At 40.3% G+C, this 18,105-nt stretch overlaps 1 protein-coding gene across 1 annotated transcript; it reads right to left on the bottom strand.

The window, feature by feature from the left end:
• Nucleotides 1-1,341: 1,341 nt before the first annotated feature.
• Nucleotides 1,342-17,027, bottom strand: pigq (phosphatidylinositol glycan anchor biosynthesis, class Q). The gene is made up of 14 exons (XM_040115621.1): nucleotides 16,916-17,027; nucleotides 15,711-15,908; nucleotides 14,864-15,050; nucleotides 14,291-14,508; nucleotides 13,012-13,208; nucleotides 12,131-12,262; nucleotides 11,817-11,937; nucleotides 10,945-11,071; nucleotides 10,574-10,727; nucleotides 5,889-6,000; nucleotides 5,724-5,804; nucleotides 4,703-4,817; nucleotides 4,203-4,264; nucleotides 1,342-3,203 (listed from the first exon to the last, which is right to left on the bottom strand). Exons 2-14 carry the CDS (start codon nucleotides 15,861-15,863, stop codon nucleotides 3,051-3,053), a joined length of 1,812 nt encoding a protein of 603 aa, XP_039971555.1. The 5' UTR covers nucleotides 15,864-15,908; nucleotides 16,916-17,027; the 3' UTR covers nucleotides 1,342-3,050.
• Nucleotides 17,028-18,105: the final 1,078 nt, after the last annotated feature.

The raw sequence follows: 18,105 nt of genomic DNA, 5'->3' as shown, positions 1-18,105 counted from the left end.
GCCAGAGTAAAATAGTTCCAGTGTATGGAGGAAATATGGCGACAATTATACCTAAAACACTCATCATTTAATTGAGACTAAAACTCTTTAAAGATTAAAAAACTTTGTATTGAAAAGAGATAAAAATATCATTTTGTCCAGTTAGTATCATTTGAACTACGCTCATGCTAATACTTAATCATATAAAACCTAAAGACTTAAAACTATGTAAGCAGTCAGTGCAGTTGATACATAAGTACCCGATTATTTCTAAGTGGAAATTTTGCCCCTTTGTTAGTAGACCCAGTTCATCCATACGTGAAAATACTGTCTCATCTACTAACCTTTGTTTTAGGGGAAGCTGCAGCTAGTTAGCACTCAAGGTTTCCTCTCAGCTCTCTCTTAAACTGTTAAAGTAAATAAGGTCAGGCTGGTAAAAGTTTAAAGACAGATTGTAACTTTTGAGAGAAGACACGACACATTCTTTCTTTTATAAATAAAAAGTTAAAGTTCAATAGACGCAGAAGTTTTGCTGATACAATCTTACTTGTTCTGGTATAACCAGTAGCTTATGTTAGCAAACTTTAAGATATACAGTGTTAAAACAGACGCTATTGAGTACTTTGAATTAGGATTGGTTTTTTCAAACTACTGTTTCTGAGGTTAAAAAAACAACAACAAAAAAACAAAAATTAACTTTCACACTCCATCATTATATTGATGATTTAAGTAGAGCTAAAAATGTGAGGGAGGCATTAGAGGAAAGGTCATTTGGTCTTTAATATCAAAAAGGCTCAATTAATAAGCATGAATGTGCTCAGCATATTTCGTGGCAATCTGTCTTTTAGATTATGAAATGTATAGTTTAAAGGTCGTCATTTTGTCCTAAAGCGGGTGTTAGAGGAAATCTCATGGAGCGTCTAAAATGCGAAGTGCTTATCCTCTGGGGAGCATGAACGATGCTGAGTAAAGCAGGGTAACATTGAGCCTCAAAAGTTGCTCATGGCATGCTACTTTTGCTCTGGTGGAATATGTTGATTCCGCGTAGTATGTCACTGCAGGTGTTTTTGGTAAGCTGCTGCTGACGTTTTACTGGCTTCTGGCACTTATGAACAGTTAGACACTCACCTTCCACTATCACATTCTACACTTCCCACCAACAAAAAGGACTGTGCAAAGGTTTTCGGCACTTTAGATGTTTAGATTCTTATCCATCACGTAACACTATCAGGGAGGCATCTGATCGGTCCCAAATTCATCCTGCAGCAGGACAACGTCCCCAAACACGCGTCCAGAGACACAGAGAACTATCCTGAGAGACAAGAAGAACAAGGAGTCCTGCAACAGATGGTCTGGCCCTTACAGAGCCCTGATCTCAGCATCATGGAGTCAGTCTGGGACCACATGTAGAGACAGAAGACACTGAGACAGACTGAATCCACAGAAGAACTGTAGCAGGTTCTCTAAGATGCTCTGAACAGCCTACCTGCCAAGTACCTTGAAAAACTGTGTGCAGGTGTACCGAGAAGAACTGGTGCTGGTTTAAAGGCAAAGGGGGGTCACCGCTAATACTGATCTGATTTAGGTTTTTTCTGTTTACTGCACTGCAAGTTAATAAATAAAGTCTTCTCATCTCATTATTATTGAAAGCATCCCCACTTTACAGTATTTTTTTTTTAAAATCTATATCTGTATGCCACTGTTTATTTTGATATGCCGCTACTGTGTGCCACTAGAACTTGTCATTCTAGTGGCATATGTCAGTGAGAACTGTCATGAGGAACTGCATCTGCCAGTGGAACAAAAGAACACAGTTTTCCTGTGCCGTGTGTCAGTTGAGCAGCAGCAACATCAAAGTGGTACACCGAGTAGAATCGGCGTGTGACTGTAAAAGGAGTGGCACACCATTGGTATGCTGATAAAACGTGGAATCAGCCGGTGAAATAGGAGTGATTAGCCATTTTAAAGTTGCACACAGCATCGGCGTATCATAAACTGCCATGGCATGTGAGTTATGGTCTATAAATCCCATGAACCGGTAGAATGACAGCATAAGACAAACTAACAGTGACATATCACCCAGAATCAGAATACACCACTCGTGTGAAAGTGGCTTAATGTCGGCCACTTTGTCATCTCAGCGCTTCTGAGATTTCACTGCAACTTTCCACTTAGATTTTATGGTGTTTGACCTAATGGTGGCGCTAAAGAAAAGATTGGGGGGGGGAGGGGTCACCAAATGCAGCAGGAATTATCCTCTGGGGACCACGAGACGCATATCAAATTACCAAGTGTCTTGAGCTCAAATGTCCAGACTGAACTACAATACACAGACTAAATGCTGGATGTTTGCTGGTCATAAAAAGTGCGATGGAGTTTCCACTGACGTGAAGGGAAGAAACAAGGTCGAAATTCCTTTAAAATAACTCCCTTTCAACTCTTTTTATTATTTATCATCGGTTTTGTTTTTGTTTTTTTCCACATTCAAACACATATTAAGGGGTTGTTTTAGTCTCTTGATGTTTTGTACTGCAGTCATGTCCTAAGGGGAACGCTGTGTGTATAAGAAAAAGTAGTGGTCACTTTAGTTTACAGCTGCTTGTATCTAATGATGGAGTTTTTTTGTTAAATTTGAACAAAAAAGGAAACGGCAGAAATCACTTCAAGGGATGATTTCATTTCAAATAAAATAATAAAAAATAAAGGTTGTTTTTTTTTTACCATGTACTGAAAGTCATTTCATAATCACAGCAGGACATAGCTACTCGCTGTTTTTGACGTTTGTGGCTGACATTACCACATTTGTTGTGCTGTAAAACATGAGTTCAGAAAACTACAAGTGTGGTGACTTGGCAGCTTCAGTCGGGTTACACTCTCTCTGACGTTCTTCCCATCTAACATGAAAGCAGCTCAACTCAAAGGTCTTCCTACCGGTTTCACCCTTGCTTCCCATTTCCCCTCTTTGCCTCCATCTGTCTGTTTCCAACTCATTATTTATTCAGCCTCTTCCCTTTCCTCTGTTCCCTCATCTCTCCTTTTTTTCTCTCCCTCACATTTCTGGCTGGTGTCCCTCAGTCAGCCTTGGTGGTTTTGTGTTTCCAGGGGTAAATCAGCTCCCCGACAAACAGCTTCTTGACCAGCGCTGCCCACGAGTCTTTTGGGTAGCAGCTGTAAGTCGGAGTGCGATAGGTCTTAACCACTGTGCTGCACTTCAGAGGGTTAATCTGAGGAAGAAAGCAAAAAAACAGCCTGAGGACACGAATGAAAAGTGAAAAATGAAAAGCTTTTATCATTTGAATGCTGTGGTGGAAAAGTCCGTGAATTTTTCAATCCATTAAAAAAAAAATGAATGAAAAAGAAAACGTTTTAGATTCCAGCAGATAAAATTATCTATTTTTTCAAAAAACATTTTGTTATGATCACAGTTGAAATGATTAAAGAATTTCCAGCTTCTTTATTGTGAATATGCATTGGCTTTCTTAGTTTTCCTTGATATTAAACTGAATATCTTTGGATTTTCGACAGTTAGTGAGACAAAACTATTTAAATATGTCACCTGGTGCCTGGAAAATGCTGATGGAGATATTTCACTGTTTTCTGACATTTTATAAACTAAACAATTCACTGATTCATTGAGAAAATAAATGTCAGATTATACAATAATCAAAATAATCATTATCTGAAGATGTAGTTACGAGAATAAAAAAGAAGTATTTTGCTAATGTCCCACCAGCAGCAACAACAAGACTTTTCCCCTGAATTTTCAGAATAAAAGGGTCATTTTCAACACGGACTAACCAGAAACTTAAATTTAGCACAATTACTTTATCCTCACACTATCACTTAAACAATTGTGAGTTTACAAAAAAAATAGTGGTAAATAGTAAAAATACAGGTCATCAAAATTAGCGATACTGTGCAATGCTATTATTTTGTGTCCCCTGTATAATTCCCCTTTTACTGTTAATGCAGAAGCCACACACTATGTCAAAATTACATGAAGTCAAGTATCATACTTCACTGCACTTCACTTTAATTGTGGACTAGATGGGTCACAGAGAACTGATCAATACCAACTCAGGAAATGAAAGTTTGAGTAATTTTCTCCAGATGATTTGGATGAGAGGATGACTATGGTAAGACCACTAGGGGATTGAACTGTTCTCTGAAACCAACAAACTTTAAGTTTTACATGTAAACGGAAACAAAATGTGAGCTCTTACCTCCATCAGCAGGTGAAGGGCCGTCCCAGGCTCGTCACACAGCACCCTGAACTTTACACCTTCTGTAACGTACATGATAGACACCACATATAATATAGACCAGCTGTTCAAGAATTCAACTGTGCCCGGATACTTTCACCGTGTCATTTATCCATTCACCAATCCAGAAAACCACCACATTTATTTCAAGATTTTTAAAGACACTTCAAAGACCCTGTGTATACCCTGCATCATATTGTTATCCATTTGTCTGTCCAATCATCCTTCCACATTGCTTTAATATAAAGACATTAGCTTTGTACAGCTTTGTACTTTGTACACATACTTTTACTCCTTAATATGCAAAAATTAAGCAGCAAAGTTGGAGAAACTGTGGTGTTAGCATAGAGTTTTATATTTGTATAAATTCATGTTTGTAATTGGACTCAACTTTGATCTTAGTATGTCTCATTTGAACAGTATTACACAAATAAAGTGGATAGGTGATAAAGGTGATGTACCTGCCAGTCTGTAGGGCCGACAGATGCGGAGACCGACAGCGAACAAAGGGAAGGAGTTGACGAAATCCACACTGAGGTGGAGGACGCCCTGGAAAAGCACCACCACCAGCCGCAACTGCACAACAAAGGGACACACAGGGGTGAAAAACAAACCTATCCTACTGGAAATAATCAGGGTTGGAGTCATATGGAAGTTTAGTCTCGACGTTTTGTTAAATACTGGATATGGACCAGTGTGGATTAAAAAGAATGGCTTCCAATCCAAAAGTCTTTTGTTTCGACATGTTCCCAGATAGCACCTGAGCAATTGTCCAATTACATCAAGTGAACATCAAACATTCATTTCATGATCTAAGTGATACTCCACCCAGGATCTATTTATAACTATCAAACACACCCTGTGTGTGTTTAAAGGGGCAATATGTAAGTATTTTAGTTTAAAACACTCAAAAATGAACTAAAGTCTCAACAGAGAGTGAGGAAATAACAGTCTTGTCATTAAGACATCTTTATATTGTGTTGCAGCGATAACTACTAAAGTTAGCACGCAAGGCAGCCGGCCCCGGCTCGGCCCGTCTCGTAATACCACTTTGTACCCTCTGTGCCCTCAGTCAAATATTAGAGGATGAAGAAGTTGTAACTGCGAGTCGGCTATGACCCTGTGTTGCAGCCGTCCTCTCACGATACATTCCTCCATCTTTTCTCAAGCTCAGCTACTGACGCTGCTGCTCCAGCTGCTCTCCCTCTCCCTCGCGTCTCACCACCTCTCGTGGCTCCTCCTCTACTCCTGCCACCACTACATCTTCTCCGTCTCTCTGACCGGGCAGACTGGGCATGAAATCATGGTTGCCAATCTAACAATAAACCAAAGAGTAAATCTCCTTGTTTCTCTTTATAGGGGCAGACACCCCGACTTTCTGGTAATACGCTGCCCCCTGTGTGTTTGGAGTATGAGTTTGACAGTTGGCCAGTTCTTACACATCGGCCCTTTAAAAGGACTGTGAAGTTTGCAGCATCTTACCAGAGTGAAGACCAGGTAGTAGAGTGCTGTAGTGGGAAGCAGGAACAGCAGGATGGTGAACAGCAGCGTCCCAATGAAGAGCTGGAGCATCACAAACACAAGAACACTCACAGTAAACATCTAAATCTCCGAGAAAGTTATGATTATAGTGTGCCTGTCTGTTACCTGGTCCAGGTCATAGGAGCAGGAGTCCACCCTCTGCCGCAGGACGTTCCACTTCTTCCCTCTGAAGAGCCTCCAGAGAGATGAGAGGCCGTAGATCTTCAGACAGTACAGCCTGAAAGGGACACGGACGCAACAGATAACACTCTCGTGTTTCCCAGCTCCACAGCAGTAAATGGACAGAATGGAGAGGGAATGGGGGAGAGAAGAAATGGACTCATGTGTTTTTAGAAAGTAGAATATGAGAGTTTACTTATGTACTCGGAGAACTGAACGTAGTGGCTGATCAGACAGCAACAGTATTTCATTAGTGTGGATTTAAGTGGACAGTTTGCTCCTTGTTGGATTACGTAAGAGGGTTCAAACACTGAAAGAGAACTGTAAACATGACATCCCACCATCTGAGGATTTATACATTTGCTCACAACACTTACCAATTAACTTTTACCATTTTATTTTTTATTTTTACTGTCAACCATGGGATTTACAAAAGAATTTCTACATATTTCATGGCCTGTTTGGACAATTCAAAGAAAATAAATTCATAGTTTCCCTTCCATTACATCCTTACAAGACAGCCATCGCATTGGATGAGTTATGATTTCCTTTTACAGTACTATGGCATGCATTTAAGCAGGCATGGACTCTGACAGTCGGCTCAATTGCAGATCCAGTTCCTAGTTGCCAAATTAGCTGGATTTGTTAAACACCGACAATAAGGAGACCTTTTTATCGCTCCTCCATCTCTTTTATTAACAAGGAGCATTTGAAAAATTATAAAAATAGCTTCTCATTTTTAGCCGACCGTCACTGTCACCGGTTAAAATAACAGATGCCAGATTAGATCGGCTGCAGTTAACTATTGTTAATCCTGTATAGTTTGTGCGTTCTCTGGTTAATGGTCTCTCTGCAGCTGCTGTCTGTATTCAGACAAAGATTGTGTGTGAAAAGACACATCACTCTGTAGCGTCACTTTTTTGACCAAAAGTTGACTGTGTATCGTTGTAGTTCAACAAAAAGTTCAGCAGAGTGTTGACTCTTCTCTTGAGAAATGATCAGCTGATTTTGTCACAGCAGTTCAACAATCTCCCAGTTTAAACTTTGATTCTGATCATATCAGTGTTTTCTGATGAAACCAACAGTTGTGAATCAGGTGCTTCTGTATTTGGAACCAGTAGCTGGTGAATTGCATTAGGCCACAGCTGCTACATATTCTGCTGCTCAGCTCATTTTCAGGTTGTAGCAACAGGTTATGAACATTAAAAACTGTAGTTTCTCTACTTCTCAGCCAAAAAAAATTGATCAGACATCTTTGTAGTTATTTTAGCCTTTAGTTACTTGCAAATGTTGCAATGAAGGTAAACCCAATAAGATTTAATAAGGGATTCAAAAGGATTCAGAGTCCATAAGTGGATTCGATGCTGGATTTTAATTCAATAAAAATACTGAATCCCCATCACTACCTACAGGAAGTTATCTCACTTAACTTTTAATGTGTATATAAAAATGGGGTCAAAAACAATGAAAGGTTCCTGGTCGGAAAAAAATGGTCACAAAAAAGACTCATCAGCTGTAACCTAAAAAATGTCTATATCAGTTTTCAGAAACAGTTATTCATCACATCCCATTCTAGGCTACAGTATCTAAGAGAAGCTTCCTAAAGCTAATTCAGAAGAATGTGGATGACTTTTATTCATTCTCTCCAGTGTAGACAGTGAATTGGGATCCAAGCCGGAGATATTTTGAGGTCCAGGCATGAAGATTTAAAAAGACACTCTGACAAAGGTTCTCAGAATGAATTTAACACACACACACACACACACACACACACACACACACACTCGCCCATATTCCAAGAGCTGTTGGAGCATAAATATGTAACAAGGAAAGAGAGTAATATTTCATTATGCACCACGGGTGAGGAAGCCAGGCTATCTTTGGAGCAAATGCATAATTTAGTCACTCCTTCTCCTCCAACTGTGTGACCATTATCCCAGCGTTCAGACTTCCACCACACCACGCACAGTCATTGCTCCTGCAGGTTAAAGCAGAAGTGAGTGGAAGGCAAACGAGGCGATTGCAGCTGAGGGTCGACTTCGCAGCCATGATTTAAGAATATTAAGAATTTGAATATAACCAGACTCATAAACAGATAAAGGCATTCGATTCTATTATCCTTTACTCCCCAGACAGGACTCCCCAGTGAAAACATGTTGGGACATGCCCCAACAAGTCACCAAATGAGACGACGACTAACGATATTTTTTAAAAACATTAAGCTGACTACATGACATGCCACAAAGGTCCCCTAGCCAGGAGCCACTTGGGCGCCTGGCACAGGGGATGCTTTGAAATGCTTGCAGGAGCAGGCGAACATGCTAACATGTTGGCGTTGAACAGATACTATTTAATCCATCCAATAATTGTTGAAACATTTCACTCAAAACCACAAATCTCAACCCCATAGTGGCACTAGAGGACAAGTGAGAGACAAAATCTCATGGCAATCCATCTAAAAGTTTTGAGATATTTCATCTGGACCACGATGCTGGTGTGACTAAAAATAAACTTAAAAATCGCTAAATCAAATCTTGACATCTTAAGGATCAAGTGACATAGTTACATGTCCGATGTGCAGCAGACATGTTTAAATGTCACACTCCTCCACGGAGCAACCAGATAACAGATGTTTCAGTTCTTTGCCTTCACGACTCCTACACTTCAGAACATCTTCCTAATCTTTACCATCACTCATTTTTAACAATTGTATCGTCCCAAAGAGCACAGCAAGAGCAAAACTGGGGGGGGGGGGCAGTGTGTGGATACCGAAGCAGACTGAAGGAAGAAACAACTTGAAGCACTACATTATTTCTTACAACCATCTGACCCAGTTATGTAACAGTGACGTAAAACAAAACATCCTGTTCTGAAAGTCAGATTCAGGTGATTTATGTGTTGTTGTACCAGATGTAATTCAAGGGATAATAACATTGTTATTCTTTACTTTCACTTTTATCTCTCTACGAAATAAACAACACGGATACTTTTCATGTTTGCATGAGTTCATGTGTGTTTGAGTCAAAGTGGGTGTGGTTCTGCAAAAATATGCCTTTTCTGTTGTTGTTTATTCTGCGGCTCATTTCCTAAACCACACGGCCGTGTTTTTTTTTTCTCCCAAATGCCACTTCCCACTGAATTATTGTTTACTTTAAGACGAGGCTGCTTAGACTGATCAGGTCTGAACCAATTGGTTTTCCCTCATACTGCAAAATCCTAATACCCTGAAGTGTTGTGACGATTATTTCTTTTATAATTAATGCCCATCATTAATGACACGGTCCACATACGGCACTAAAGTCAGATGGTTTATCCGTCCATCACAATCCAGAGAAAGATAACTTAACAACTACTCACCAAGTTGTTCTAAAATTTATGATGGATAATTATCTTTAATTATTTCATATCATTCCTGGAAGATGCATCCTGCCGTTTTTGGTGACCTCCTGATCTTTTTTCTAAACACCGAAATCAGGTGAAAATGTCCATGTGTACACAGGAAAAAATATCAGAATCTTAGGGCACGCTGCCATGAAACCCCGGGGGATGATTATTTTCCATTTACTGACATCTGATGGTGCACATGCAGCATTGTTCTCAAATACTAACTGCAAAAACAGAATACTATGATGATTAGTATGTAGCACATACTGTATACAATGAATATTCAGTATGAATTGGGACACAGCAACTGCTGCTCTCGCGCTCACTGCTCAGACAAAATCCAGGTCTGAGGCTGGAGAAGGGTCACAGCGCTCCTGTCTGATAACATATGCACAGGAGCGCCTTTAGCATAGTGATCAGCCTGTTCCCCAACAGGTCCAGGTTATACAGATGTGTGAAAGATTTCCTCGAACAATGAAATGGAAACTGTCAAACAACGAAACAAACAATGAAAACTGTCAAACACAAAAGCAATTCCGATAAAATGCACTTGAGGAATGAGAGGGTATGCATGTAGCGATGTAGCCTATAATGACTTACACATGACTGAGATCCTCCCAGTTCATCAGGAGCTTGTTTCACCAAACTTTTGCAACATGTAAGCTGCGATTTGCTAAATTAGATAATTTTTCTTGTTTTAGATATTTAACTAATCCAAGCAAAAACCACAACTGTGACCCATGCCTAGGCATGGAAGAGCCAAACTCACATATTTACCATCATGTTCTGAGTGGCAATCATTTGTGAAATGGGATGCTGCCACCATCTGTGACCTGCGTGTATGAGGTGCTTGCAAATCGCTTGTTTGAAAAAGGTTCCAGAGCAGCAGAGCTGCATTTTCCCAAGCAGAGTAAAAATTGACACCACAAGACTTCCCCTGTTAGCTCGTCAGGCAGATACAGACTAGCCCTACTCGTTAAATTAGAACAAGTGACACACTTTTAAAAGCTTGTGGCGGTTTGATCTCTCAAATCTTTGCCCCCATTAAGGGTTCGCAGCATCCACTCTTAGAACGGTTCGCAATTCAGTCTTCGAAGAAGTTAAATCTACATGGACAATACTTCTTAAACCAAAAACATACAAGTCCCAAGTTTCGGTCTAAAATGCTCGTCATGTTTGTTAGTATAGCCCCTGGTTCTTTGAAAACCGAACTTCAAAAAGAAACCGAAGCTGTGCCGAGGTCTCACCTGGCTCCGTAGACATAGAAGCAGTAGATGTGGAAGGTGAGCAGGGCCACCATATCAGAGAGCAGCGAGAGGGCAAAGGTCAGGCCCAGGCAGGCTGACAGGCCTCCGTACCAGAGGATCCCCTCGATGAAGGGAGACATCAGGTGGATGTAGCCTGGATGGACGGATTATACATCAAGGTGAAAGTCTGACCAGTGCAATGACCGGCGTGATGACCTCTGAGGCCTCTAGGGGCCACTAGCAGGGCTGTTAGTCCTGGTTTCTGAATTATTTTAGCATGAAATTTTTCAGATATAAACACAGGGAGTGTCAGCACAATATAAAGCCCAGAGTGTGTGTTTGCCCTTTGTGTGTTTTGTGGCGTGACTCACTGATCCACAGGTGTATGTGGTAGAGGAAGAAGCGTCCCAGAACCTGGTCCAGGGCCCGGTTCATCTTCAAGCCTGCAGGAGCTCCCATCAGCCACTGCAGCAGCTCCTCCAGCTCTTTAGCCACATGCTGCAGAAAAACCACAAGAGTTTAATGGTAGGACAAAGGAAATGCGTTATTATTAAACCAAATCTGGTCAGTTAAAAATGACTTGATCGGTTCTATTCACAATGTGTCTAGATGGATCAGACACCACTGTGCTTTGTTCTATGATTTATTAGAGGCATGTGTGTAGGAGACAACAGTAATGTGCTTGTTTAGTTTAGTTCGATGCTGTTTCCACACAGAAGTGAGTGGGATGTTTTGATCCACACAGACCATAATAGTCTAGGTACAGAGTAATCAAGGCAATTTAGAGTACTCGACGAGAACACTGATATGAAATGAATCCCTAAACCCAAATTTTCATGCAGTGAAAGCCCTGTTTGAGATTCACAGCACATATTTTCCATTGTATGGTGTCTTTGTATGGAGGCCAAATGTGGCAATAGTTGAAATTATTTTTAGACCCAGTATTTCATGACCACAGAATAAATCTCTCATTATTTTGAGATAATACATTATAGTTTTGTGTCACTAATGTATATCTTAAAAACAGCTGTCCCAAGAAAACAACTGAATGGTCTTGGTTTCTCGATAGCTTGTGAAAAGTGGCAAGCTGTGCATGGTCATGGTCCAACATGTGGCCTGCCACATATCTCAACCAAGGCAATCGCTTAATCTGACAGACTGACCATCAGTCAGTCTGTCAGATTAAGCGATTGCAGAGCCATCCAAAGTATTTTGGAGCCTGACTTAGGTAACACACACTTACATCTGCTGCTGGCACCAGTGTATTGGCTAACATGGTGATGTGGTTGTCTCTGTAGAGCCACGAGATGAGCAACATGCCGAGAGCCACATCCACCAGGAACGACACCGAGATGTTGGCTCTCCTATGACAGACAGAGGACGTGAAGGAAACAACGGGAGAGGAGCAGCCAAACGTGTAGCGTCACTTTCAGTACTGCTTCATCTCTAATTAGCACATCTGTCCCAGGTGTGAGAGAGATGTTCAACTTATCAGAAGCTCCGAACAGAGGAACCACATGCACAGAAGAAATGATTTAGCTTTTACCAGAAACTCACCTCATAAACTGTGTGTGTCCGGCAGCCGGTTTGGGTGAGCTGAGCGTCCGCATGTGCTCGGTTCTGTAGCTCAGCTGGACACATGTGGACAGTTTACTGGACAGGAAGCGGAGCGGGTGCAGACTGAAGATCCTGGAGATGAAAGATAATAATGACAATAGTGATGGCGCCTTAAGTAAAAGTGAAAGTTTGGGTCCTACCATGTCTGAATATGAGTAAAGACACAAAGCAAATATGGGACAGTCGCTATCGTTTACCTCACGCAACTGTTGCAATACAAAACGGTTAGAGATCTATTGTGAAACTGGTCAATACTACATCTGGATTTAAAACAACTGTGATGGGATATTTTAACTCTGTCATTTTTAGTGGCAGTTTCATGAAGACACATTGATTTTTTTCATGATACATGTATCTATCTTTTTTAAAGTAAAAATAGTCAAATTCATAAATACTGAAAGCAGCACAAACCACTGGCTGTAACAATCACGTAACTGTTAGTTTACTGTTCAATAGTTGTGCGCATCTGTGAATGCACGTGCTTGTTATTTGCTACCCCCACACTCAGATTACATCAGTCACTTTGGTGGACACTTTCAGCGTCTTGTGTTCCGAATCACGGATTCAGGCCTCAGGTGTGACTCAGAAAAACTTTCCGACCTGACGAATGTAAAATTCTACATAAAGACAAACCAAAACACTAAAATCTTTAGGAATCCCTGAAATGAAAGTTTCAGGAATTTAATATATGTAATCGGAGACCTCAACAGATTACTTTCGGCCATCAAAAACAGTCCAAACGTTCACTACGACAGTGTGTGTTGGAATGTTACATTTCCTTTAAGGCTGCAGCTAACAATTATTTGTCTTATTCCACTCACCGGATGTTACAGATCCACGTCCAAATGGACAGCAGCCAGCTGATGAGCAGGCAGAGCGGGACAGAGGCCTGCTTGAGCAGCTCCACTATGATGCTGGCCTCTCGACCTTCAGACTGCCAGTGTGTGGACTTCAGCGGCCCGTCGTCGTACCTGTCCAGGAAGAACAGAGGCTGGCTGCTGGCCACCGTCTGGAACATCTGGACCAGGGGAGAGGAGAAGTTTACATCCACCTGTTACCTGAGCTGCATTCACACATGCACTTTACTCTCTACAAGCTCTGGCAACACGTCAACGTTGTATTTCAAACCTTTTTCTGCAAAAGTTGCTCTGGGACTAGGACACAAACTGAAAAAAGTTTATTTTATAACGTGTATTTTCTTCCTTGGTAAAACATCTAATACAATAACTAAAATTAGTGTTGATGCAGAAGACCAGGGTAGAACTTGGGTCACCTCAGGTAAGCAGAGGAAGCTAAACACTAAACATAACAATAAAACTGGAATCAGAGCTAAATATTAAAATTTTAGATGGAAGAATTTTACAAAACGCGTGTAAGTCTAATACGAACTCGTGAGTGTGGAGAGTTTCTGGCTGAAAGAATCAATCACTCCAGATTTAAAACACACAGCCGGGCTCTGCAGTGGCCTGGAGGCAAAAACCCGGCTCATGGTGTTTGGCACGGCACCAAACTAAATGCAGCCATAAAGGACATTATGGGAAATAGGATTCCAAACTGCTCTGAGGGGACTGTACTAGGAAGAGACAGAAACCCGACAAAAACCTGGAACAAGAACTGGTGTAAAGCTGACCCCCCAGGAAACAATCAACTGCTTGATCTTGTTCAGAAAATATATTCAGTGGAAAAGATTGAGAGTTTAAGGAAATATTTTTTTACATAGAAAGAGTTGTCGAACAAGTAACGTAACAGTGTAAATATGATATATTATAGACACTGAGATCTGTTGGGATCTAACAAGCCAATAAAAATAAAGTGATGTCACTTTCTGATGGTGAGTAAAATGATATTTTCATGCTGCATTATTATTCTTTCCCTCTGAATTTTTTTTTTGCTGAAGTGTGGCAGAAAAAAAACTAAATCAGAAAATTGAAAGCTACAAGCAGAGCACGAAGAAAACAAATCATCACATCGTTCAGACCATCAGTCATGTCACCCTGAATTTTGACCTTTCATTCGCGTCACTTTAAAGATAATAGTCAGTTACAGGGATTAAAATGAGAACTAGACCTTGTTTTTTTGCGTTTAACCTCTGTCTTGTACCTGTCTCAGCTCAGACGGTGGATCAGTTTTGGGGTCGGGAACTCCATTCTCGACAGGGTGAAGCTGCGACAGCATCACCTTCTTCTGCTCGTAGTGGACGAAGATCACTTTCTCCTCCTCCTCCTCTTCCTCTTCCCCCTCACCTCCAGCCTCACCATCGCTATTCTCATCCTCCTCCTTCTTCTTCTTTTTTACCTTCCGCTGAGCTGCTCCTCCATCTGGCCATGACAAAGATAAGTTGAACAGAAAATCCTCCTTGGGTCATTAATGATTGACTACAGATAATAAACCACAGTAATTCTATGTGAAATAAAGGAAATTGACGGAAACTGAGCTTTTGTGCCGATAGTTTGGACCCATTTCATGCCAGAAATCCCCCCCCCACGAACCCGGACTATTAAAGTTTTCATTTAAGATGATTCTTGTCAAGTTGGAAAAACCTCTGCAATGGATAAAAGCTGTAACTACATATGAGAATTTCTCATTTGATATTTCTGTCAGTCCTAAACTAACCGAACAGAAACCTCCAGTACTACTGCAGAAACCCAGTGAATATCAATGTAATGGTCTTACTCCTATCCCGGCTGAGGATGTCGCAGGCGAAGCCTGTCTTGCCCATGTGGCGGCTGATCTGGAGCCAGCGCTCCTGGGGGAAGATGGTGCTGAGGTCTCTGAGGAAGCTCTCCATGCCCTCCTGACCCTCTTTGGGTAAACTCCAGGAACCCAGCACTGACAGTTCCACCCCGCTCTGAGCCTGCATCTGGGAGGAATGACAGAGTAGGGCCAGGTGGTTAGGTAGGAGGTCTTCATGAAGCTTTACGTTTGGACTTTTTTGGGAATAGCATTTTTAATTTTGATTCATTCATACAAATTAAATGAGAGTATATATCATCCCCGGCTGTCGTCTTTGTTTGGATTCGGAAAAAGAGGTGCAATGTGAGAACTGGTTTATAAATCTTTTTTATGGTGCAGCTGACTGAATCATTTTTTATTCAGATGGTTAGAATAGTCATTGATAGTTCAGGATAGTGTGATGTTGTTAAATGAACTTCTGGGTTTTTTTACTCATGACCAGGTATTTATTTTTCAGAAAATCAAATGCTTAGTTCTGTGACTTCAATATATGTAATATATACATATGAATATATACATATTAATATATATATACATATTAATAAATACATATTTATATACATATTAATATATACATATTAATATATATTTATATAATATATAAAATTAATAAATGAGAGATATAAAATGGGGCTAAATCTTCCCTTACCTTAAACCTGATGGACACATGCTCAGTATTGGTCAATATCCAGTGTGAGGTCAATATGAGCTATAAGGAAATCCATTTGCAGATTAGCCCTGATCCAGACCTGAGAGGACTCAGAGGCCTGTCTGGTGATGTGCTTACCTGCTGGATGTACTGTTTGACCTGTCCAGGGATGAACGGGTAGTGGATGACCGCCAGCACCACGGCTGAATCATGACTGGCGAACCAGCGGCCCACCAGCAGCCCGCTGTCCGCCCGGTTACAGCACTGTGGGAAGAAGATCTTCAGCACCATGATTTGACTGCTGCTCAATGTTCAGCCTCCAGTAGCTCCAACGATCTGAGAGAGAGGAGAAAAGAGATCTACCAGGTTTGGCTCTTTTATTAAATGCTTACAGAAAAGTAGCGATACAACATTAAGGGAGCGACAGAGGACTTGAATACTTTGTCCATCACCATTTAAAACTGTATTTCATTCTGATTAGTTACAGATAGAAACTTTGTGATCCCAACTGAAACAGAAGACAAAGACCACCGCTATGGCTAAAAATATGAAAACAAAACAAACTGTTCAGATGTCAGAATATAGTTTGCATGACATGATTTAACTTCTTATTTGCAAAAGTGAAAAAAAAAATCTAAAAATGAGTTTATCATGAAGGGCAGTATTTTATCTCATCTGAAGGAACATGCCTCTCAAGACGTCGGGGAAATAACAGAGGAGCCCATTTTAGCTCAACTGCAAGACACAACAAGAAACTAATGGAAAGCTCTGCCTCCAGGGAAGTGCAATGGAAAATGTACTCAATTTAAAATTTCCCTTTTCTTTGGAGAGTTAAAGGAAATATTTTTGACAGAAACTGGGATTATTAACATGATACGAGATGAAAAACAAGTAACTTGACTGAATGTGTACACGTCTGAGTCTGTTGTACTTGTCAAATGTCGCATGTTGTTGCCTCCAGATTTTATACAAAACTTGAAGTATATATAAACAATACTAAAATTCACAATTTTCAAAGGGAGTTTGGCGAACGAAGGGAATGTAATAGGGCTTTACGGTTGTCCTCCTTTTTTGCCCTTCAAATATTGAGTCTGGAGCGGGTTGTTGTGGCAACAAACAAAGCCCGGGGCTTGATTTCCATTGATTTCAGTGACAGCAATGTCAGTTAGCTAGCTAGAATGAGAAAGTAGGTTAGCTGTAGAGTTAGCTGGCGTTCACCACAGTCTTTTACCTGAAAACGTCCAAAATCGAACCTAATTATCTCACTAAAGCGACGGCAAACAGCGGAATCTGAGTGAAGTCAGTACGGAAGCAAGACGCGAGTGTGAAAACAAATTAATTACCTTCTTTATCACCAACACCAGTTTTCACCTTCCATCTGTATCGTCGAGTACAGCCCACCTATGTACAAACCGCCGCCATTTTCTTTGTTGACAGTCCATTGCATAAAACGCTCCGGTGAGAAACAAGACATTCACGATCGTTCCTCTTTTATCAAACTATCCCTCCTGTGCAGTTGTATTTTAAATTTGACCATTTAAAATGGGACATTTCAGTGGGAAAAGACCAATTGTGAAAAGTCTCAGATATATTTTTAAAATTAATTGTTTATTTGAATGTAAAACATTTATCTGACGCTTTTAAGTGTGATCGGATTGCTCCAGTTTGGTCAGTTTAATTTGAAAGATCATGAAGTTTTATTGTAGTATCATGTCTGACTTGACACCAAAAAGGATAATTAATAAATATCTTTTAAAAAATATGATAAAAAGAAAAAAGCACAAGATAAAATATATTATACAACCGAGAGAGGGGGTTACTTAGAATTAAATTAACTGAATTGAATGAAATTAATTTGTACTATCTCAGTGATTTTAAAAAGAAGGCCACTTCGTTTTTAAAATAACAAATATAATGCTATTAACATGGTATATTGCCACAAAGTGTTGCAGTCCATCACTGTGCCCGCTGCAGGGCAGTAAAGGTAAAGTTGCTATATTTATACAGCCGGTGAAACATAAAAAATAAAACAATCAAAAGAGTTTCCAATGGTTATCAATTCAGATTATTCTCAGAAGGTAACCGGAATATGGGAAAAGCTTCAAAGATGGTGAAGACCAAAGAAAGTATTAAGAGTCTCATTTTTCTATCTACTAATTCATATTTCTTGCTACATAACGACACACAGTCACACGAAGACCTGAAAAAATACAAAACCTCTACAGTTAAACGTACCTTTCCAAACCTTGTGCTCAGTTTTTGTTGCAGCTGTCAGACAGGATTTGCTGTTGTCTGGCCTTTGGTTATGTCTCGGTTTATTTAGGCTCCTATAACTGTTTGATCCCCTACTTGTATAGTATGCATTTCGTTTTCAAACCTATTTATTTGTTCCGTTATTTTTGGCACTTTACTCTGAAGCTGTATAGTTTCACACTAGTGCCGCCCACACAATTCTGTAGAACAAAAACAGAAACACATCATAACATAATAATAATAATCTGCTTCTCACTCACCAGTAAATGTTGTCTGTGTG

This window comes from Xiphias gladius, chromosome 3 (assembly GCF_016859285.1).
Source record: "Xiphias gladius isolate SHS-SW01 ecotype Sanya breed wild chromosome 3, ASM1685928v1, whole genome shotgun sequence".
Lineage (NCBI taxonomy): Eukaryota > Metazoa > Chordata > Actinopteri > Istiophoriformes > Xiphiidae > Xiphias > Xiphias gladius.
The sequence above is the reverse complement of the archived record's forward strand: the minus strand, read 5'-3'. Positions and strand labels throughout refer to the sequence as shown.